This window comes from Excalfactoria chinensis, chromosome 3 (genome assembly GCF_039878825.1).
Source record: "Excalfactoria chinensis isolate bCotChi1 chromosome 3, bCotChi1.hap2, whole genome shotgun sequence".
Lineage (NCBI taxonomy): Eukaryota > Metazoa > Chordata > Aves > Galliformes > Phasianidae > Excalfactoria > Excalfactoria chinensis.
Genome location: NC_092827.1, coordinates 75,729,664 through 75,754,385, shown reverse-complemented (window position 1 = coordinate 75,754,385; position 24,722 = coordinate 75,729,664). Strand labels below are relative to the sequence as shown.

The 24,722-nt window shown below is 39.8% G+C and overlaps 1 protein-coding gene across 9 annotated transcripts in view; it reads right to left on the bottom strand.

Moving 5' to 3' along the window:
- The window catches only part of LTBP1 (latent transforming growth factor beta binding protein 1), a 174,039-nt gene that overhangs the window by 12,185 nt on the left and 137,132 nt on the right, over positions 1-24,722 (bottom strand). For 7 of the 9 annotated variants that reach the window (XM_072331458.1, XM_072331459.1, XM_072331461.1 and 4 more), the window contains 8 exons: positions 23,657-23,782; positions 16,628-16,753; positions 14,547-14,690; positions 10,445-10,627; positions 9,074-9,160; positions 6,291-6,419; positions 4,856-4,996; positions 2,104-2,274 (listed from right to left, as the gene is read on the bottom strand). In XM_072331458.1, coding sequence (XP_072187559.1) covers positions 2,104-2,274; positions 4,856-4,996; positions 6,291-6,419; positions 9,074-9,160; positions 10,445-10,627; positions 14,547-14,690; positions 16,628-16,753; positions 23,657-23,782 — 1,107 coding nt within the window. The remainder of the gene's footprint in view (positions 1-2,103; positions 2,275-4,855; positions 4,997-6,290; positions 6,420-9,073; positions 9,161-10,444; positions 10,628-14,546; positions 14,691-16,627; positions 16,754-23,656; positions 23,783-24,722) is intronic. The other 2 variants (XM_072331460.1, XM_072331464.1) reach the window with 1 other exon arrangement.

Genomic DNA, 24,722 nt, shown 5'->3' with positions numbered 1-24,722 from the left:
GTGCTACAAACTGAAGACATGTCAAATGAATCATTAATTCAGTTCAGTCAGCTTCAAATTTTTCTTGGTAAATGTTCCTGAAAATGGAGAAAGGTTTCCAGGTTTGTGTGTGTGCACGTGTGCAAGGACACATGAGCATGTACCACCTACACTAAGGAATGCTGGTTTTTCTGACATAGTGAAGATTCAGTATGCTTTTGTTCTTTTTAACTCTCTGTGTTCCAATTCAATTTGAGTAGTCTGAGATCAAGGCATGCCTTTTACTTTCATTTAAGGGCAGATAGTTTGCAGTGCTCTTCAGCGTTGAGGATTGTTCACATGACTTCTGGCATCTTGTTATCCATCGTGATCCTTCATATCATTTCTTTACTCAAGTCCTCTCTAGTTAGTTGGGATCTGCATCCCACCATTGGCACGGGATTCTGAACGGATCAAAATGAACCCAATTTCAAGTCTAAATATGAATTTGTTCCCTTGTTATCTTAAATTAATACCATTATTTAAAAGCTAGTGGGACTCCTCTATGATTTTGACATAGCAGAGTCTTACCATTTGCAAACCCTATTAAGTTTGGCTTTTTCCATCTCCCCTTTTAAGATGGGTTCTCCATTCCCTGACCATCATGGTAGTTCTCTATTCCTTTTCAGGTTTACTCTATTTTGCTCTGCATTTCCATCTGAGGAGCTCCAGGTCAAAGCAACAGTGAAATGAATTAGTGCCTCGTGTTTTTTTTTTTGTTTGTTTGTTTTTTTTCCCATTCCATTTCAATTGCTATTCTATTTCAGTACATGTCCTCCTATAAGATTTGTTGGGACAAAGACATTTCAGGGATTATAAATCCAGCTAATGTCATGCTGTTTCTAATTCTTCAGTCTCCTGCAGAAGAGTGAGCATTAACCAGTAGTTACTCCAGCCCACATGGAAGTCAGATTTCTTTTTCAGTTACTGTACTTCCGAAGCAAACTCAAGCACAGAAAGATACATATGAACAGGTTCAAGGGATGTGAAAGTGAATTCTAAAAGCATAAAACCCAATCAGGCAAGAACGCAGCTCCGTAAGTACTTTGATAAGCTTTTCTGTATACTTCGAACCATATTACTGAAAGACACTTGGTAAGAAAGTCACACCCAAACTAGGCCCTTCAATAGTTTCTATTGGTGAAGAAGTTACTCTGATTGCATACAAGTTAGTATGGTACCAGATTCTATACTACCAGGGCTGTTTAAGGTACTGATGTGTCACCTCATGTGCTGACACACAACTCTGTTACTTCCATGGGTCTCTTCCATAGTCCTCAGCTCACAGAAAATGTCTGTTTATCAATAACAACATATCTCCATATCTGTTTAGCTTTTGTATTCGCCACAAGACAGTTTCCACTTGAAGTATCTAGGAACAATATCTAATTTCTAAGCACTAAACCAAAATGTAGACATCAAAAAATATGATCTGTTAGTCAGTTTGTGCTCTAAAACATCCTTTCACATCCTTGGAAATCCGTTAGTCCTTACTCGTACTCCATTTCCCTTACCTATCTTAAATTGCTTCTCTAAACATCTCACAATAACCAAGCATGCAACCATACAATAACAACAGTTACTTTGATTTAGTGATTTGAAACCACTGTTTAGCAGACCCTTATCAAGCAAACATCTATTTGCAGCCAGCCTGGCAGAACTTCATGCTGAAAATGTGTGTAATACCTGCAACAAAAACTGGAAATGTTTACATAGCCTGGGGAGTATCAGCATGTCTGTGCACATGAACTGTGTAGATCTTTTTAGAGGTAGTTTTTCAATGTCTCTTTCATGGTAAGGAATTCTGCTACCCTTAAGATGCCCTCCTATTTTCACCAGGTCCTACACTGATAGTCACTGAGAGATTCCCCCAAAAGAAGTCCATGAAGTGCCAAAAAATAAAAGCAGTACATTTTCAAAATCTGGACTGTAATGAATTCCCCTTAATTAGGAAGAGCAATTTTCATCAGCTTTTGAAGCGTTACGGGTTTTTTGTTCACTATTAGCCCAGGTATAGATGCAAGAGATTAAACTAATTAACTATGTCAGAATTTGTTCCAAGAACGGAAGCGTTCATTTCCTTACCTGATTCTTTCATCGGACACAAGGCGCACTGCATGCCCCAGGCTTCACCATACAAGCAACAGCACTCAGTGTATGTAGTCTGCTTTCCAACCAGAGGCCGGCTACAAACAAAATCGTCACTTAGATGCTGCCAGCAAAGATCCTGGTAGACCTCAGCTTCTTCAGTTTGTTCTGATGGAGAAGACAGTATTAAATCACCTTTGCAGCACTATTAGTTTTAAAAAGATACTGGCATAATGTAGAGTTTTGTAAATACGCACTAGAGATTAACCTAACTTTACTGTTCTTGAATCCATGACAGTCTGAAGACGGACTCTACTAAATACAAATGTAAGCATTTTTACACGCTTGGTGACTCATCCCTTGAGATCTTGATTTTTCAGTGGCATTATTAGATACAAAATACACAAAAACTAAGATTTCTGAAGGAACTAACCATTCATTAATGATAATTATTAGTAGTAATTATTAACAGTTGACAGTAATTATTAATAATTAGTTATAGGACTACAGGGAATGGCCTCTAATTGTGCCAGGGGAGATTCAGGTTGGCTGTTAGGAGAAATTTCCTCTCTGATAGATTGGTCAGGTGCTGGAATGGGCTGCCTGGGGAAGTGGTGGAATCCCCATCCCTGGAGGTGTTTAGGGAAAGTATAGACGTTGTACTAGGGGATGTGGTTTAGTGGGAAATACTGGTGGTAGGCTGACAGTTGGACTGCATGAGCTTGGAGGAATATTGCTGAATGCTTATAGCACGGACTCAGCTTTGCTCTCATGGAGTTTGCGTAGCTCTAAAAAAAGAACAGCGTTAGGACAGTGGTGAATATTTGGGGAATTACTGGATTGAACCTTTAATAAGGGTTACTTTGCTTTTTTTACATGACCAGCAGTGGTATCAAGAAGGAATTCTTACTACTGGAACAGAGTTGAATGACAATTTTACATGGGCTCAACAGGAGGTTGGATAAATACTTGGAAGAGTCCCATTAACTAAACAAACTGCATCAGACTAATGAAATCCCATCTGCTGAAAATAGTTAGAGGCTGGGGGTGGGGGATGGGGGGAAGTATTGTTTATCTGCTCTTCTGGTCACTAAGAATCCACTTACAGCTATTGTTAGAGATGGAATAATGCTGTGAACTACTGTCACATTCTTACAGACATTAACAAAATGTGTATTTTTGTCAGAGCTGGAATGTTTCAGAGGCATACTACATCTTATCAAATTCTTAGCAGCAACTCCTGTTTCCCAGTTCTAGCAACCTGATCGCTGTTGGTCAGAGAGAGAAGAGCGGCAAACTTAATCTACTTGGAAAGAAAAAAACCGCAGCACAGTTGTTTTGTAAAAACATCTGAAATGTTCTGGTTTTGTTCTAACACAGAACAAAAAATAAGAGTTGTCACAAGCTGAAATCATGCAAATATTAACTGCATTTTTACATGATATAGCCACAAGATGCAGTAGTGCGCAGGTAAGTATACAATACAGATCTACAGTGTGTTCTGCAAGTGTAAAGATCTAGGTAGATTCTCTGCTAAGAACTTGCCAGAACATGCAATAAAGAGCAGCATTGGTTATCTGCAACCAGCTCCAAATTCTGCTGGTAGCAGAGGAACTGGCGCGTGCTGTCCTCTGCAGCGGGGAGGACAGTGCCAGTAGTGATACAAGGCTTGAGTGCTTTGTGCTGGGTGAAAAGGTCATTGCTGTATTGGCTGCAGTATCGAATGATGGAGCATTTTGGGCCCTTTACTCTTCAAATCCTAGATGAGAGCAAAGAACAATCATGCTTTTGGTTTGTTTAACTCAAGATTGAACTATAGGAATGCTGTTGTTCTGTCACAGTTCCAGGCAAGAGGATGACTATATTGCTCCTCAAAAATACCAGTTGTGTAGTTCTGCATGACTAAACCAGGCACTTGGTCCACATATCCCCATTTCCTTTCACAGAAGCACCTTAGGAAAATGTATTGAGAATTGCAGGGACCAGAGGTCTGGATTGTGGTTATACAATGCCAGTACTAATAAAAAACACTGTAATGTTTCTTTAAAAGCTGAGCATGGCACTAAGCTGTACAGACTGAATAATGCTCTGGATTTCTGAAACATTTCTAAGAATCTCAGAATAGCTGAAATCTTTTTCAGAAATCAGTATCTACTGAAATCAAGAGAACATGGAAAAAAATGCCTATTTAAATAGTGTCATTGCAGCTCACAGCTTGAAAATGTGAGCCTGATGTACCCTCAAATATTAACCAACTGAAAGCACAGGTATAATCTAAGTTATTTTCTTCTATGTCTTGTTATTCCTGGTTTTATTCCAATGGTAGAAGCTCACACTCATTCACTCTGAATTAGTGTGGACTTAGAGCAGAGTCCAGAGTTAGCCCACAGCCAACTCCCAGTCTCACAGAGCCTGCTAACAAGATGCACTTCTTTACGTACAAAGCTGTAAGAGGCCAATGCAGAGCTGGTGAATCAGCAGTGGAAAACTCCCCAGCCCAAGTCAGTTGCTACTTGCGGCGATCTCCTGTCTAACATGGCAAGGTAGAGCCCTGTGGAGTCCCACATCATGTTGCCTTCCAGAAAAACAGGTGATGAACTAAGCAATGCCCTCCAGAATCCTCGTGGGGAAAAATAAAGAGCAGGCTCATCCAAGCAAGACCCAGACTAAGCTCACTGTGGTCCGTAGCCATGTCAGCACCACCTTGTAGAGGTGTACTCACTCCAGGAATATATATAATGGATCATACCACTCGAATCTGCTGGTCTGATGCATCGCTTTTCTGTTGCGTCCAAAACCATTGGGTGTGTACAGAAACAGTTGTAAGATCCTTCTGTGTTAATGCACTGGCCATCAATACAGCTGTTTGGGTCCTGACATTCATCCGTGTCTTTAAAATGGAAGGAAATGTATCAAGGAAAGCCAGCACAAAGCAGTCGCATCGTGTTAATCAGTGTTTATATTGCCTTGCATTAGGAGCAGATTTCTGTGCATGTCTAATGTTAAGTACTGAAATCCTGCCTGTGCCCATAGAGAAGAACAGACAGATGAGCAGGATGCTGCTCTCTCATCCTCAGATACCAAGAAGCATCCGGGTGAGGAGGGTTGCTGAGTAGGAGTGCCAGGCATCCCCTGCATCCAGCACAGCGGCAGCTGCTTCACAAGTTCCTATCCCTTTAGGATAGTAGTAGCAGGCACCAGAGGTGGGTGTACTCTCTGAGACTCTGTGAGCTCACCAGGAGAGAGGATTAACTTATCCTGGCCACGATGTTTCTTAGTTTGGGTTGGAGAAGAAAAGCAGAAATTTAGCCCAAAGGGAAGAACAGGCCTTACTTAAATTACCTTAAATTAGCAAAGAAAAACAAAAACAAAAGCAACAAAACTTTGTAAAGAAACATTCTTAGAAACTCAAGGTGAAAGGCTCTCTTATGGCGGTTGCAAAAATTACTTCCTTCCATTCAGCTGCTCTGCACATTTTACAATGTTATCTGCTTACAAAATAAAAGCCAGTAATTTTGAGCTGAATACCAGAACCAAGGGAGTACAACATTCTGCAGGCTATACTGAGCTTCAGTGACCTGAACTGGAATTTCATGTTGCATTTTAACTCCTGGTGGAAAATAATCTGTCCCTTAAAAAAGAAACAACCAAAAAACCATACCTGTGTTGATTTATTATACTAAAACCAGCACGCTTAACAAATGCATGCTGGGCTTCACCATAATGACTTTAAGTGTTTTGCCCCATGTACAAAGAGCAGAAAGCTAAATATTAGCTGGTGCAGTAAAGCAGCAGTGTGCGTTTATAGGAAGGGAGCTACCTCTGATCATCGTGCTGCCTGGATAAGGGCAGGCAGCAGCTCTAAACTACACTCGAGGGAGCACAAGGAGCTGTTTTGGAGATGTCAGCTCTTGGGAGCAATTTGCTGAGAAAAGAATCAAATAAAGCAAACTCTGCGCTACGTGCAATTACCGTGTCAGCCAAAACTGCTGCCCAGCCAAGCAGAAGGGAAGAGAAATGACCCAGTGCCTCTGAAAAAGCTGCTACTACAGGAGTTCGGAGGCCCTGCATACCTCCCCTTACTGGGAGTACTGCGGTTCTGGTGGGAATTCAGCCTTTAGAGTCTGCTTGTTTTGCCCATCTGCATACCATTACAGTGACAAGACCGCTTTAAATAAACTTACCAAAGCACTGGAGCTTAACAGGGTCATAGTATGTGCCTTGTTTGCAGTAGCACTCATAACCTGGCTGTGTATTCAAACAGAAGCCATTTTTGCAGATTTCTTGTCCAAAGAGCTGGCATTCATCAGCATCTGAAAAGAAAACATTTAAGGCTGCATTATCATAATTACTACAAGGACCACACAGAGGAGCAGAATGGAATAAAGCCCTTACATGTCTCTGTTCAAGTAAAGTGCACTTTAAACAGTGAGGCCTAGCAGCACAGATACCCATAGATAAAAACAAATCTGGTACAGAAGAGAGAGTGGTTTGCAGATAGCTAAAATGGAAAAAACTTGTGCACTATCACTTTGTCTAGTCAGGGTAACTCTTATGGCGCACACATACGGTAGATGGACTGCACACAGAGTAAAGCCTGTGCTGCTGGGAGAGCCTGCAGCTCCTCTATCTAGCCTTCAGGCAAGCAAAACAGACTCAATATGGCCAGGCCTATGCTCTCCAATCTAATTTGCTTTACCCAAGGGATTCTCACCATGAAATCCAATCAAATCACACCATCTAACTACAGAACTAACTAAGCAGTTACAGTTACTGACTTCTGTCACTGCTCTCTTTCTCTCCCCACAGTTTGGTGACTGCTGTGTGTAGCAGAGATTCCTCCTATCGGCACTGTTTGTGATTCCATTATTCAGAAAGTTCACTGGAGACTTCCTTCCCCATAGGAATAACTGTGTCTGCTGCAAAATGCAGTGCTGCAGCTCCTACAGCCACCGAGTGACAAAGAGAATCCATCACACTTTCAGATGAGGCTAAATGTTTTCAGGGAGGTTTCCCATCAGACATACGCCAGCTCATACATGCCATTTCACAGTTGTACACGTTTTTGTTCCCAGCCGAGTATTTATGTATTTGTTAGTGTTGGAATTCCATTCACTTCTTTTCTTCCTCTTTCATTTGCTCAACTTACCTGCTAGACTGCTAAAGCACTCTGTTGAAGCAAGGTTGGTAATAAAAACAGCAGTAACAAGCACAGTGTAAAGTAGGTGATTTTCTCTCAATACCAGTTGTCTCAATCCACCGTCTTCTATAGATTTACTCCCCAGTAAATACATATTTAGCCTCAAGCTGTCATTTCCAGTTGAACATCAGTTTTAAAGGCAAATTATTCAAATACTTTTCCAGAGGTACTAAAGGAAAAATAAAGCTATATGTTTTTACAGTCACTCTTCCAGCCCCTAAGTGTCTTCAATCATGAAATATTTTAAGTTGGACTGTTCAGCAGCGAGGACAACGCAAAGATTAATAAGAAATGTTATTCAGCTGGATGTCTGTACATGTCTTTCTTTTCACTATGGAACAGAGGTCTGTCTGGGGAAAGGTGGGAGAACCTGGGAGTGAAGTCAAGGAAGGCTGGCTGAACATATTCACTCCTGACAGATCATTTCAAATGAAACAGGAGCTTTTCCTATGAGAAGAAGTTCGCTGACAAGAGCAACAAAAACATGAGTTAGTGTAACAGAGAAAGATCACATTATTAAAAGGACTCGTCCATTTATTGTCTGTCCTCTGTGCCGTTCCTAAGGTTATTACAAAATACACTTACAAAAACAGAGCCTTATTATGGCAAAGAGATGCTGAAGATATTTCCAGATGAAATATTTCCATCCTCCAGTACTCATGGCAGCTAGAGAGATGTTACCAGCCCTGAGGTAGCACAACAAAACCAACACAGATTTGTTTTTAAACATCTGGACACTGTGTGCACACGGTGTCCCAAACTTAACAGAAATCTCTATACAGATAAATAACACGCTTAAACAATCCTCACACAAATGTACCCTCGCAGAACGTTAGGTGCTTCAAGAGTAGCTCCGTAATAGTATCCTGACTTATCTAGATGGAAACTGTCAGCCTAGCCAGCGTCTCATGTCACCAGTCACAGGTCTCATGACACCTTTTCCTTTACTCACTCTAAGTTGGTCAACAAAGAGACACTTCCAGAGAGTGAAGGTCTTACACAGGAACCCGGTTTAAATGCCCAAATTAGTTGGAATGAATCTGGGTGTTTGTGCCTAACAACTTTCAGTATCTTTTCCATGTCCCTGTGAAGTAAAGTACAGCATGTGCCTCAATTTGTGAAAAGCAAGGAAAGAAAAAAAAATGCTTCATAAGGATAACAGTGGAAGATAGGAGGAGGGCAGAGAATGGAGCTCACTAACTGGATAGGAAAAATGACCTAGCAGTATCCTGGTCATTGAGGAAGGGTAGTTCCAAAAACGTACAGATAACAATCATACAAAGAAAACCTTTCATCATCAGTTTTTCTCACCTCTTTGATTTGAAACTGACAGAGCAGGGATTCAGCTAGAAGCAATTCTGTCCAATGTTTATTAACCATATGACAGTATGCCTCTATTAATATTAAAAATAAACAGCCAATTTTACTGCATTGCCGAATTTTAACACAATGCTTTCTCTCAACTGCCCACGTGTTTACCTACAAACCTAAGGTGACTTTGCATTTTGTACATAAAGGAGTATTTGAGGTTTATAGTCTTGGCATCAAGTCTTACAGTATGTAGAACTTAATGTAAAATAAACCGGAATATTACAGAGACTGTATAATTGAGGTTCTGTCTATCAAATGATGATTTTCAGCACCGTTCCACATCACGAGCAGTTTTTGTCACCTACAGAAATTTGAATTAATATGTTTACGTTGCTCAAATCTCTAGTTAATTTTCTACCAGAAATTCTGAAATAATTGATACAATTCAGCACTGACCTTTGTAATTCTCAGCAAGAAGCCCGTAAGATGATTCTCCAGAGGGAATGAAGCCTTTCCCTTCAGGACACAAATCAGTGAATTCAGCTACGAGAGGGGGGAAAAAAACAAAAGTTATGCTGTCCAGGAAAACCTTTTTGCATATACTTGTTATACACATGTTTCAGGGTAGCTTAGTCAACCTTCTGCCTTATTCACATCTATCAGGCCATCATGCATACTAAACGGGTGATGCTAATTCTACAGCTCAACTTTTTCCTGCTCTCAGCTGGCAGAGGTAGCTTTGAAAAACAGAGCTAAGATACCCAGCTACCACAGAGCTGAATGTAAACTCATTTATCTTTCTTCTTGTCAGGAGAATATAGTCCTCATTGGGTTACATGGTGCACTGCTGTTATAACAATGCCAGTAGCAAAACTGTTGTAATTAAAGCTAGTTTTGGCCTTTCTGAGCTATGCTGCAAGCTGCAGTGTAGACATATCCCAACTGAGATACAACCCACTGTGAATATATTTCAGAGAAAACATTAATTGACTGCAATGGGAGAACATTGTATGGGTTACAGAGGAACATTGTTTAAACTGTCTTGGAGACTGTACAGAACCAAGTAAACCTATCCAAGCAGAGTGTTTCCCTAATGTGCTTCATTACAGTTTCACTGATTTTAAAGTACAGTTAAAACAGGAACTAAACAAGATGATGCATGTGAGTATAAACTAACCTTTAGTATTTAATATCAGAAAGTTTAAGCATGTTCTCTTTTAACATGATTTTTTCCAGCTGGATACTGAATTTCAGCCGTCACTGTTTATATTTCAAGTACTGTTTTCAGTATTTGTGATGAGTATCATATGGCTGTGTTCTTCTCATTTAATGTTTAGAGGTTACACAATAGTCTGCAGATGGCACGATTAGCTGTATTGATCGGTAAGTACCAGCATGTAAAACTAACATCATGGTGTGTTTCAGTAATTCATAGTGGTGTAGAAACAACATTATGAGGAATAACTACAGACTCAAAAACATGTGATGCTTACCTTTGTTTTCCAGCTTGTGGAAAAAAAATCTAACTGAAATGATGCCAGAGCACCTATACCTTCTATGAGAATCCATGCTTGTTAAAATCTTCTGGAGATAATGCTGCCTGGTAACAGGCCATTTTTATCCCTAGGTTAACTGTGGCAAAGCCAATGGATTTAGACCAGATATTAGTTATTCCTATTGACTGAAATCTCCCCTGAAAAAGTCATGGCGATATTCTACAGAACATGGAATCTAATGTGAAAGCCTCCTCTGACAGCAAAGCATATGAAATTTAAGAAAAATACAATGCTTCAAAAATCTACACGTGGATGGACAGCTTCATCTTACCAGTTCCAAAGACAGGGCACGGGAAGATTTCACAGTTATCACCCCAGCCAGCACCCAAAGTACAGCAGCATTCTTGTTTGGTTACATTGGACGCAAGCACGTTGTCACAGAAGTTAGCATCATTCAGATTGTAGTAGCACTCCTTCTTTCCATCTTCATGTACATCAGGCTCTATTGGCAGTTCTAAAAGCGAAGAGAACATCTGTGTAAGGTGATATGTGAAATAAATAGATCCGTTTTACAGGAGAATCACGTGAGTCACAGTTCTGAAGTCACTGCAGTGAAGAGCGCTGTTACCTGGTTGAGAAGAAAACAGGTACAAGTTCTGTTCTCACTTGTTTGTCCTTGGGAAGAACGATGGGAGTTCATAACTGTTCTTCATCAGTCCCATTCTCCAACTTGGCCAAAAATCTTTCATACTAGCACTTCTGGCACTTTCAAGTGCTGTGTGAACTACCTGCTGTCATGCCTACCTATCTAACTGGCGTGCCCAATGTGGTGCTTTTCATGTATGAACCTTGATGTCCTTCACAGACATGAGCAAACATTACGTGATCTCATTTTACAGATAAAGAAGGTAAGGCACAAACTGGAAAGGACTGATTCTCCAAAGAACGAACATTTCCTTCTGATTTTACTAGAGAAAAAAAGCACAGTCCATACTTGAAAAGAAAGTCCTTCATGATTTTGGCAAAAGTCACTGTGCAACTCTGCAGTGAGCAGAGGAATATAATACAGATGTGGAGTTAACTGACTCTGCATTTTACTTTAAAATAGGCTTTACAGGCATCCAGCCAAGAAATAGTATTTTCCGCCCTTTGCAGTTGAGTGGGTCCTCTCCTGCTGTATATACATAAGGACTTGAGGAAAAGCACTCTTTCCCATAGATCCAATAAAAGACATTAACAGTCAAAGACTTTTAAAAGCAAGGTGCTCCTTAAGTACACAAAGGAGTGAGTTTGAAAAGGAATACATAATTTAAGCTTCTGTATTTTCAGAGTCCATCTAACCTTGCACTTGCATAAAAATTCTCCTCAAGAGCTCAGTAACAGAAACTATCACATAAAGTTGCTAATCGCACTTGATCAATGTGACAAACTTTTTGTGTGCCGTCTGTAATGTAATGAAGTTGCTCACATTTATTAGTCAAAACAAAAACTTTGTTCTGGAGTTTTCTGATAAACCTTGAGGTTTATTCCCTTTTCTTCTTGGGAAATGCCTCATGCCTAGCGCTTAGATTAGAAATACTGAAATTCATAAAAACACACTACAAATAATTGCATATTGATTGATTTTCCGCTGCTTGAGAGTTCATCTGCTTCATCTCAGTCTGCTGCACAGTATGCCAAGCAGCAGAGAACTGTCATTAATGCGTCCAGGTAGGAATTAAAACTCAGGAAGATACTCAAGGCTCCAGCGCACGAAGTCATTGCGTAGCTGGGAGAACCACACTCACCTGACCACTTGTCTGCCTGCCACACAGAGGCAGCGCTCAGCCTCTTCACACAAGTTAAAGAATGCGTCTTTTTTCTCGTCCCCCTCACATAAAGAGAAATGGCAGTGACGTGGGAGCTCAAAGGCAGTGACTGCCCAACAGATGCTGAAGGAACTCCAGCTCATGACCTAAAGCCCGTTCTGCCTTCCCGTACTCATTTTGCAAGCAGGTGAGACAAGGCAGCTTTACTGAGCATGCAAAATAATAGATTCATTCTCAGAAAAGCAGTACGGATTGCCTGTTACTGCACTCTAAGAGTATGAACGTGTTCAATAGTTCTTTTGGCTTCTCATTCCAAACAGACAATTAGATTTATTTCTGTTTTCCTCAGAAAAGCGCCCGTGTCTGTTTTTGGAGATTGAGGAGCTGGCAGACACCTCTGCTCAAATGTAGTACAATGTTGCCACCTACAAGGCAAGTTTTCCTTTGCTCCTTTGCCAATATAACTAAGTTGTACATTAAAGGAAACACCCAGCTGAGCGCTTATTTCATCTTTGTTAGTTTAGTCTGTGGTCTCCCCTCATCAGATAATTACCATTTTCCATAATGTGCTGAATTTCATAAAGTACAGTGGTTTTGTGGTATCGGTTGCTGTCCAATAGGAACCAAGTTAAGACTATCGTGTGTCACAGAAACGAGGGAACTGAATCTGATATTCCAAGGTGAGAGAGCAGTGCTCGAGCCACCAAATTATACATTTTCTTTGGCTGCCCGCCATCTGTCTAACTGAATCAAAGCCAAACGCTTTAGCAGGAGAAAATGCACTGCACTTTTCATGCTGTTTACCAGAGAAACAGCACCAGAAGCTGCCCCAAGAGGAAGGGGAGGCAATCTCATGGTGTGATTGTTTATTCCCATTTTACATACGATGTGTTGGTTTCTCCTCCCATTATCTGTTCAGCAGCTTAAAGGTCTGTTGTTTACACAGCTGTGTCTGAGGGTTGGTCAAGCAGGCTTCATGAATGTTTGGAAAGCAAATGAGACACAAATTTTATTATTATTATTTCTTTTAAATCAAGATGGGTCTGTGTCTACAAGCTTGTAATTTCTTTTGTACACTATTAACCATTTAGTAAGCAGGTTGCTTTTGAAAGCAGTTTCAATAAGTATTTGGACCAAATATGATAGGAAATAGACTCGCTGTTTCATACCTGTTGCTTGTTTTGCATTTCTTTTTTTTTTGCTGTTGCTAGAAAACATAAACTATCCCCCTATCTAAGGCATCCATGTAAAGTAGTTTTATCAGGTTGTTACAACTGTTAAATTAACAGCCTGGAAGACAGAATCTATCTGATGATAGATGCAGCATAAAGTATTTATCAGAAGTGGATTCATACACCTTAACATAACCATTATCTAACAATATGCTTCAGTTATTGCCTATTGCGTTTCATGGTAGAAAGGACCAAAAGCACTGCTCACAGAGAGGAGTAGAGGCAGTGCCCCTGGACATGGGGCGTCTGCTTCACCTCTCTTCCTTTTTTCATTCCTCTAAATCTGAATCTTTCTCACAGGGTTTTTGGAAGTTTCAGTTTGCCAGTCAGCTGTTAATGGTATTTTACAGGCAACATCTTGAGTGCTGCTGAGTGCTACATTCAAGGATCTAAATACTTGCTGCACTTGTGTCACAGATGTTTCAACCTTGTTTACAAGTCTGAGTGATACCTGAAAATAGCCGCAGCTTTCTAAGTTCTGGAGTCTGCATCCAGCAGAAGAGTCAGGTTTTTTAAAGCATTCCAGAAGCTACTTCTGACAACAGTGTAAGAAGAAAACAGAAAAATACCAAGATTTACATTCCAGAGGGGGAAAAATGTGCAAGTTAACTCCTTTGTTTATTGTTCTCTTTTGCTCCCTATACTGGGTCGCTTCGCGCCAGATTGGATCAGTGTAGAAAACTGGAGGCCAATTCATGAGTTCGAAGTTTGTTCTTAAAGAACGTATTTCCAGCGGTATTCGCAACATCCAGAACACCTCAACAAAACCTCACAAATCTTTCAAGATGGACAGTGAGGAGAAACAGGACAAGAGATGGGGAGTAAAATGTGCAAAGGGAGCACAGACACTGACAATTCAGCCTTTAGGCTTTCCTAATCACCTTTTCTGAAGACTCACATTGGCACTATTTAACGCTATGAGAAATTGCGTTTTATATATATATATATATATATATATATATATATATACACACAAATTTTGGTTTTAATCATACTCTCCCTTGAACATTGTCCAAGAATTCTGATAGATCACTGTAAAAATATATTAAAAAAATCACTCATGCTGTAGAGTTGATGTCATACCACATTTCGTTGCTACAGCACAGCAAATGTGAGATTGTTTGATCTTAACTGCTGTAAGTGTTCACTGTTACTACCAAGGTTGTTGGTATAAGAAACTTCAAAAGGTACTTCTGGTATATTTTCACTGCTAGCGAAGCACTGGTAACACTATTTAGTCCCAGACACAGGTCCTCTCATGCACGCACATTCAGGACAACCAAGTTTTAGTTTTCTGTTATTAACACAAGAATTTTGACCAACTTTACCTTTGCACGGGTTGCATATTCACTGAAAATCATGCCAAGCTTGCAAAAATCTGCTGGTATTTTACCTGGTGAGGTACGGAAGCGACACTGTCCGGTCATGGGATCGTACTCCTGGTTTTCATCAGAACACAGGCACAGGAAGGAACCATCGACGTTTTCACAGAGGGCTTCACCACATACCCCGCTCAGCATTTCACATTCATTCACATCTGGAGAAAAAGGCAGAAGCGTAAATCAATTCAGAGCCACTACTGACAGTTTATTCTTTTATCTGCTGTACCTGTGCCAGTATTGTCTGCCAGATTTCAGATGTGATCTCCGGGGAAGGATTAAAACCTCACTAATAGCAAAGTGGGCTCATAAACGAGTACTTAAGCCCTTTGAAGTAAAGGTACCTGAAAGCCACGGTGCAGTTTATAAAAATATTGGTGCTGTTTGGGTACTGCTGGGAGACTGGAACACCAGGTTACTTTTGTTTCTTTATTGGGGGGTTTCTTCTTCATTTCTAAATACTTTCTTAGCACCGTTTCCTCAGGCTTTAAAACTGAGTCTCATTTCATTTGTTTTCTTAAAAGAGCTACTACTACCAAACTCGTTCTCTTTACCATCAAACTTCCCCTAAAGGCAGGGAGTGAAATAAGTGGTGTGATACAGACTGCACTATAAAAAGACAGTTCCCTTTTCCTCTCAGAATCCCATTTTTCCTGTGAACATCCACTGAACAATGAATTCTCCACCTGCACCCCCCCTGCACGTGTTCTGTATTCGTGAGAGTCCTGGCAGGCTGCACTGCAGCACACAAGGGTTATTTTCCTGCTGAACAGCACAAGTTTCCTCTCCCACCTTCAGATGCTCCAAACTAAGAACTGCAACTGACCAACTATTAAACAAACAAAAAAAACCCACTTATTTTTCACTTGGATCCCATGCACCTACTAACCAGTCTACCCTGAAATCCTTTCAGTTGATGGGAGAGTTGTCCGCCGTTTAAACAGCGATCACCAAATATCCTCAGGATGACTTTATTCCCTTTTAGACTATTAAAGTTTACTGTTGAAAGCGACTTAGTCTTTCCACTAGTGGCAGAATCTGAAAGTTACAATTTCATTGTTGTGGTTCAGAAATATCTATAATTGAGTACAGTCTAAAGTGTAATTTGTGAGGCAGTCTTTTGTCCTTCTTGCCTTTTATACAGGAAGAATGAAAATCTACTCATGTGATTGAACACTGCTTTCTATATGTCTATGTTTTATAAGTATGCGTTTTACCTTTGAAGAATGTTGCCTGGCCAGGAACTTACAATTTTCCTAAAATTCTTTTGCTAAATGACCTGCGTTGAAATGTACAAACGTTTTACAACTGTCCACCATATTCCCAGGACGGTGTGTTTAAGAAGGTATGAATTGAAAGACCGAGTTCTGGCTTGAAGAAATTGTTTAATGAGTACCTTGCCTTGACCTGGTACTAAGTTTCTATTAGAAACATGCGCTGCCTCAGACACTTGTTAGGACCAACCACTGCTATTATCAACAGTCAGAGAAACCTATTACTTAAAAGGAAATGGGCACTATTTACACACGTATGAAAGTCTTGCATGTTTTCATGGTGATGGGTGTCTTTACTGGAGCTTGAAGTCAATGTTAAAATATGTTGAAATACACTGTGCCTAGGGAGGCGTGCCATCTAATTCAGTCTGCATGTACCACATGCCAGACTTCATTTCCTGTAGGAGGTACTACATAGTTCTGGTTATTCAGTTAAGAGACTAAACAGATGTTGCATTTAAATAGGCCAAAGCATTAAATTCACTGTCAGGATTTATACCTGTGCGTGGTTCTGGCATTCAGAAACAGTACATTTTCTTGTTTTTATCTTTTTCTAATGAGTGGTTCAGCTTATTTGCTGTTGGTTTAGTACCGTTCTAGTAACAAGATTTCACTACATGGGTGAACAGTTATATTTCCACCTGGAACAGTGTTCAGTGAGCAAAGCACAGCTCAACTTTATTTTGCTAGCACATGGCACAACTTCAAATAAAAACAATGAAATAAGAAATAAGTTCTTGTGAGGAAATGCATTTTGCTTATCAGCTGCTTTTTGCTTGCTAGAACCTTACAAGAGAGACCACTTGCAAGTGGGAGCTCACCTGTGCATCCTTGCCCATCCTGTGAGTCCTGATAGCCCTGGTAACACAGGCAGCGGTAGGAGCCATCCATGTTTTCACAGAACCCATGGCTGCCACACATTGTGCCATTCACACATTCATCAACGTCTGCAAGGAAGTATTTAACGTCAGCCATGTGACAATCAAAACAGACATTCACGAGGAGTGCAGGAAAACAACTGGAGGGCTGTTTTTGCAAACAGATAGCCCTGATGCCTCTACACAATGGAAAGGAATACAGAAAGGACAGACCCCAAAACCTAAAATGAAGCAGGAAAACATACAAGTTTGGAAATTGCTTCTTTGTTAATTTCACTGGAGATATGTCAGACAATGATCTTTTTTTTTTAACTGCCTCCCACGTGTTTCACCAACCTGCCCAACCTTGGCACGATGCTATGATAGTACAGAATAAGACACAGTTTAAACATGACCATCTCTGCATTTCCTACAGGTTCTGTCAGCATGGTGTTTCACAGTCAACAGCATATGTGAAACTGAACCCCTCGTGCAAGAAGAGCTTAAGAATACAGTTACATTCCTTTTGCAGAAGCACTGAATGCAGGCCAAGGAGTTTATGTGGGACTTAGAAGCGCTGCACAGATCTCATTCTGGCAGTTGGCACAGAGGAGAATTTTGTGGTGCATGTTTAAAGTGGTAAATATCTGCAACATGTGCCTTCTGGTTTTAATCCTCTAAGTTTACACATATAAATAGTCTTATGTAGGTAGGCAAAGTAATTACAACGCCTGCATGCCTTCTGTACCAGCCCTTTCATTTGTAGTTCCCATTTGTGGTTTTCTGGTCTTACAAGTCACTGCATGAGTAAGTCTGTTCTTGACTCAGCTGCCCACCAGCCTGTAAAGAAGCAGAGCTCCTTGTGACAGAATCTGGTTTATTTTTGTAAGTGTATCACAAGTGCTTGGAATATATTATTTTTATCTTTACCTGAATCAAGACCTAAACCCATGGCCCTGACCATCTGTGGTCATTTAAGATGTCATTGTGTGTTTTGCAAGAGAAAGAACATTAACTCAAAAAGCTGGGAACCTGCCAGGACACTAGGATCAGTACCTTCTGCCTTCTGAATTCCTCTGCAGTTTGAAGTGGAGAAGTTACTGCTAATTTTCTTTCCTAAAATCCATTGTGACTGTTAAGCAAGGCTGCTGTTCACCTGGAATTACGATCCATGCCGTGCCTCTGAGATAATTACATTTTAAATGGTGAAAAAAGTGACTCACTTTTGATTTACCTCGTTATTAGCTAGATCATTAATCCTGCTCATTAGAGCAGACCATGTGATGGAGCCTACCAGCACTGTACCTCTAGCAAAGGCCTTACGCACTCACTGAACTTGGGCTGGGAGGATCGAATCCTGCATTGACACAGAGGATGTGTTTGAATGGGTGAGCAGCACTGTTCAACAGGTTTAGAATTGCTTATCCACTTTCAAGACCAGAAGAGACATCCACATCATGTAGCCTGAACTCTTCAATTAACAGGTTAAAAAAACACCTCTTGTAGTTCTTTTTTGCCAAGTAAATTGTGGAACCATACTTTCCATGAAGGCCTCTAATATCATTTTAACGTTGGGTAAGTGACGGAAAACTTGCCTCTCACTGAACTGATCCAGTGTTTAACAACATTCAGCTAAAATGCAAACTTCATGCAAAAACTGGATATACTAAATACATGGAAATCTATGAGACATTTATGAATATAATCAATTATATTTTAAAAACACAGATGGAATTATCGCGGAATATTTTATTTGATTTGTTGGTTTTGTCGGTAGAAGTTTTTATGAGCTTCATGTCTTGATTTATTAAACAGACAAAATAATGAATTCTATAAAGTGCAATTTGTATTTGGCACGGAATACAATTGCTACTGTGTTTATTCTGAAGGAACTGAATGTGAAAATAAGAGCGCTTTTGGGATACTGGACTTTTTGACGTCCACCACAAACCCTCCTCAGTGGAATTAATTCAGCAGTAAGAGCAAACAACATCGATCTGTATTAAAAGACACCGTCAAAGGTGAAAGGTTAAGTATTCCAGTGAAGGAACAGTGAAAGGATGCATATGGGGCTACTGGGAGAATGGAGATAAAACTTGTACACCAGCAGTCATACAGTTGTGCTTTTCTGAACCTTCACTTTTGCTACTGAGCACTTGACCTGTATGACAGACTTCAGGTTAATTTTTAGCCTCATCCGGAGTTTCATATATCTGGTAAAAAAAGAAGTCTTAACACTATATCTTTTATTCAGAAAGCCCTGTTAGGGGAATTCAAATTGAGTAAGCAGTGGTGGATTGACAGCCGGGAATTTAAGAAAACAGCCAATAATGCAGTGCTTGTATTTTTAGTGGCCAGCTATAGCTTAATAACAGAAATTCCCGAGCCACAGGACGTTCACGCTGCTGAAAGCCCAGACAGGAGAGACTACAACTGGGGATTTGGGAATTACATGAATTATAGTATTTCTTTTTCTGAATACCTAAATATTAAAGGAAACAGGTAGGAGAATGGATTGTGCTCCTCAGTAAACTAAGGTCATAGACTGGAAAACTGCAGAAACAAAACTTGTGATTGTAGCAGGTGTCCTAACTAAGTATATAGTATATCCGCAGGAGATGGCTTTGTCTTTAAAAAGTACACAGTCTGAACATGACTGGATCTTTCAGTGCATGGGAAATTACAGAGAAGGTCCAAGTACCAAATATTTTCCCTTGTCTAGACAGCTCAAAGGATGCCTGTTTTACAGCCGGAAAGGGCATTTGTTCCTTTAATGATGCTGTAAAGCATGAGCCTTGTAATTGGCAATTCTCATGCTATATAGAGGCAGAGCAAGGGAAAAAATTAAATATGAAATAAATATATCCTATGTGTGTGCAGTGACTAAAGTAGCCCTCTAATTAAGATTGCTTTAGAATCTGTGACTCAGTGCTGCCTGCTTTAACCAAAACTCCTTTGATCTAACATCATCAAGGTGTAAAGAAAGGCAATGCTTGCTCACTCGAGCCTGTTCCTACTCAACTCAACAATCGTTTGCAACATGAACGAAGTGAAGGAACACGAAACCTCAGGCACAAATATCTAAATCTCACTGAAATCATTTTACATTGCAAAATCTCTGTCGGGACAGTTTTGCACACTGCTTAGAACAGCTGTGGCACTGAGACTTTCCAGGGCTGTCCAAAACACCTCCAAGTTAAAATCAGGACAGTGAATATCTGAATAAAGATTGATCATCTAGAGGCAGGGATTCCAGATGGTCATTGAAAGATTGTGATACGGCAAGACAGACTCTTGTTTTTCCCTTTCTGTTCCTTATTTCTTTAGCGTCCTGTTAAAAAGCAGTTGTTGCTCTAACACATCTCTATCAGGAAACATTAAGAAAGTTGGTGAAGATTGTGATTGTTCTTTGTTCATTGCAAAACAAAGAAACAGCTCACAGGGGCACTATGGAGATGAATGCCTGAATCCAAGTTTGGCAAAAGCTTTCTTACCTCAGTATTTATATCAGAGACTTGGTGAAAATTAAGTTGCCTACTGCATAAAGTTTACAAGACGGCAACTGAAGGCAAGCAGACATTGGAGAGCTCTGAAGGAATACATAAGTTACTTTGGAGTGCCTGTTGATGCTGACACTGGGGCTATGGGCTTGGAGCAGAGAGGGGGAAAAGTGAGGGAGCCACTGAGAGACAAATGAGATTTGACATGAAAACAGAAGAGGTGCTTGGTGCAGGGCACTGACCTCAGCATCAGAGAACCTCTAAGTTGAGTTTTGCCAAGACAGTTGACTAGCAACCAGCTGGGTAAGATATCCTTACAGGAACCCCAGAGAGCTCCACAGGGAGCTATGGAGTGCTCTAAGAGCCCCCTGTTCTGAGAGGACGGCACAGTTAAATCGCTGGGCCGTGAAGCAGTGAAATGTCACCACCACAACCAAAGTTTGTCTGAACCATGGAAGAAGACACTGTCTGCACAGCTGTTCAGTTTGCTTTGGCCATGGCCATATAAACTCCATACTAGAACTGAGCTACATGGGCTTCTTACTCTTGTTGTTTATGACTCTTCAAAGAATTATTAAATTCATACAAAAAAAAAAAAAAAAAAAAAAGCTTGGAGATGCAGAAAATGTGTTCTCCAGGTACAGAAAAGCATCAAAATACAGCAAAATTTCCTCACCTTCTTTCTCTGATGGCACAAACAGTTATCCTCACTCACTTAAACTGGAGATAAATTCAGAGGCACCTCGTGTAAAGAACAGTAGCTTCTGCAGCTTGAAGCCACATCCTTTCTCAGTACCTGGAATGTCACACATTCTTTCTGTTTCTAATCTTACTGTTTCATCTTGTCCTTTTGCAAGCTGACTCTTGAAACTGACATCAGAACAAATATTAACTGAGCAGGGAATATTAATTAAGCACTGAAGTCATCAGTGCTTCCCTTAAATGATTTTCTTCAACTCTAGAATTGTTATTATTAAAATGACAGAACGGAGAAACTATTCACAGCAAAAAACGAGAGCTGCTGCTTCAGAAGACTAGAAGTACCCCTGTTTCGCCAAGTTATTAAAATACTTTTCCAAGTGCTGAAGTCTGATCTGTATTCCATACACAACACCAATTACTTGTGAAGCACAGTGACCTGGTTTTGTGCTTTTCTTTTATTCTTCACTAAAAATGTTTCAAAACTACTCATGCTGCTGGAAACAGATCTATCTGGTGATTTCATCCTTTTCTATTTAGTAAACTCTGGCTTTTTTATTTTAATGAAGATTACCTACGTACTGCTGTATCATACGTGATAGTAACCCTTCCCTAAGAACTGCTTATTAACTGTCAGAGATTAAGACAGATAGGATTCAGTTTCTGGTCCGTCTCCTAAAATCAGATGCCATTAACTTTTTAAGCTGTGTTTCTGTTCATTGTTGTCTTTTTTGATTTTCGAGAGTTTGATTCCACAAGGCTGGTAAAGGTTTGGTTCCTACTAATAGCCAGCTACATTCTTCCCTCATTCTCTTTTTAAAACTGTGTTCAAACGTGAGACAAAACACCTGCTACTCCTTTTCTTGCTGAGAAACAGAAGATATTTAACCATGCCCTACATAAAGACTGGGTGAAATGTATATGTGATGCCAAAAGACTCTTAAGAACATGATTTTTAGCAACTGATTACCAGAAAAGTTGGAATTGCCCCGTTACTTGAAATCATACAATACTGGCTTCTCCATCTGTCACTGGGCCTATTCAGAGTCACCCTCTCTAGTCTAATTACCAAGCTTTTCTATAACATTAGGACAAAATAAAGTAAATATTTAGAGATGAAAAAGCAACAAAGTATCTACAGGAGTTTTTAGTTATCAAAAGTAAATAAAGCACAAATAGCATGTTTGGTGTCATGCTGAATTTAAACATATAGCACATATTCTCTTACATCAGCATAACAATATTCCCTTACCAACTTGATTTCCCTAGTTATCATATTTAACAAGTTCAGCTCGAATAATAATTCTGTCTTCCCTCTGCTAACAGTAGAGTAAATGTTATAGAAGTTTCCATGCATCTTCTCCATAGAAGGAAGAGTCTTTTCATTAGACCTAAGCAAACTGATGAGAAGAGCTGGCCCATGGAAAATCAATCACATAAGAATTTACTGGCTTATAATCTAGGATAGGGAACAGCTTGCTTAACTTTTGGATGTTTGGGATCCGCTACTGCAAGGTTTTAACACTGAACTATTCCTGCCCAGGTTGTCTTCTCTGCACACATCCTGCTGAACTAATACAGCGTATACAAACTTCTTCCTCTTCAGAATTATTACTCTCTCCACAAGGTTTTTTGCCTTGGATAGTCCTTTCATCCATAAGCACAGCCACTCTTCACCCAGTTAGGGGAATTCATATTTTCTATCAGTATCACTGTCACAAAACCCCATAGCTCCTTGATATAGCTGAACGCAAGTTCAAATTAAGTGCAGTAGAGTAGCATCACTACAGAGTGTGTGCTTTCCATTAGAAACAAGGTATTTTCTCATACAATAACCACATAATATCTCTAGGTTGATGTAAATTCTAGACTTTTTGCTGATGTTTCTTAGAACGTTATTACTTTTGCAACCTTATATGAAAAATACTCATATGAGCACACCTGCATATGACATGTAAGCTGTATCACTGTAAAGATCTAATCACTAAGACATAAACTTCTGCCATTTCAAAGTGATGAAATTCTATCATAGGCAGCATTTTACTACTAGTTTCTCTCAGGAGCTCTGTTGCATGGATGCTTCAGCTGGTTGTCAAGGTGTTGATAAGGAAGGTTCTGTTGTCACACATCCAGCAATAATAGCGTTCAGGCAGCTCAGACTTGTTGCTAATGCACCTAAGACACTTCAAACTAATCAGCACTAGATATTTATGGCAGTAAAGGTACCCATCTGAAACCTCGCAGTAGCCTAAACTCTAACATCTTTTTACTTGTGTTTTATATGCAGAACTTCTCCCTCCATTGCTGGATGGCAGAAATGATTTCTCACTCTGAAAAGATTTTCACATTATTGCAGATGGCTGCTGATCTCACGTATCTTAGCATATGAATATCATTCTCATCTTTGCCATCATTGGCCATAGTTAGGTCTGTATTTCTGTTTCACTGATTTTTTTTGCTCACAAAAAATAAATAAAAAATATATAATTAAGATGGTAAAATTGTTACAAGTCAAGAGAAGTAAAGCACAGCTTCTAACAAATGTCAGCTCCATTGTGTCTCCAATTTTGTATATTTCTTGTTATACTTATTATGACATAAACAGCAATTTATCACATCATGCATTTCTGAGAAAACAGCCAGAAAAGACCTTTAGGTGGCAGATTGCTGAGTTAATAACGGTTCTGGAATATTACATAAAAACAGACTGCTTCCCCCCAGTCCACCCCAGCCAGTATCATCAGATCAATGGGAATGCAGGGGGAAGCTCACTAATTACTGCAACTTGTCTCACCTTCACAAGTTCGGCCGTCTGCAGACACAGAAAAGCCCTGCTCACATATGCACTGGTAGGAACCATCTGTGTTTAGACACTCTCCATGAGGTGAACAGAGGTCAGATCTCTCACATTCATTGATATCTGAAAGGAGAGACGTTAACAGCTTCGCAAGCAATCATTACCTTAACACCAATCCTAAGTTTGATTATTCTTAAAAAGTTATGCAAATTGTGTTCATTTTCACGAGCAAGCAAATCCTGTTTTAAACCCTGTATGTTCAGATGTATCATACATCCCATGTACTGCTGTTTGCAGTGAGGATGAGCAGATGAGAATGATTTCTGAGATGTCAGTATAAGCTCTGTACAAGCCAACATATATTCTCTATTAGGAGAATTCACAGCTGGCTCCATCTCACTGTTTCCTGATTGCTCTGCATTGGTCAGCTTGTGCATCTGGGTCCATGTGTTATCAGCAGGTTTGAAGTTGAATCTTCCATTCTGTTGACATTTTATATGTTAAAGCCAAATACTCTTTTTTTGCATATGGGAATGGTCCCAGAACGTTCGTGCGTAAGAGTTTGTAATCATTGTTGTTTGTTGGCTTGCTTTGTTTTTAACTCAGAAAGCATTCTTCAAGAACTGCATTTAGAACTTACTTTTTGCATTTCTTTCTGATTAACATTTTATCTCACCTGCCATCACAACTTAAAGGCTGCGTGCATTCTTTCAGGAGATACTATATTTACAAGAATTATAAGAAAAAAGATTTGTAACTGAACTTGTGTATTTGCTTAACAGAAACCTTTTAAAGAAGCACCGTGCTGAGATCAAATGCAAATTACACAGATTTAGAAAAAAATTACATAAGAGGCTCATTCATTTATCATAACAGGATAGCAGGATTTCTTCCTCTTCACTGTCTTTGTTGCTTAAATTCCAGCTATTGTTATGGCCATACAAAGTGCAATGAAACAGGCAATAGCTTTGATAGAACAGGGAAGTTATGATTTCAGTACTATCATTTAAAGTCCCATGATGGCGTTATAAATTTTCTTTAGATATGGACTGATGGTATCCTG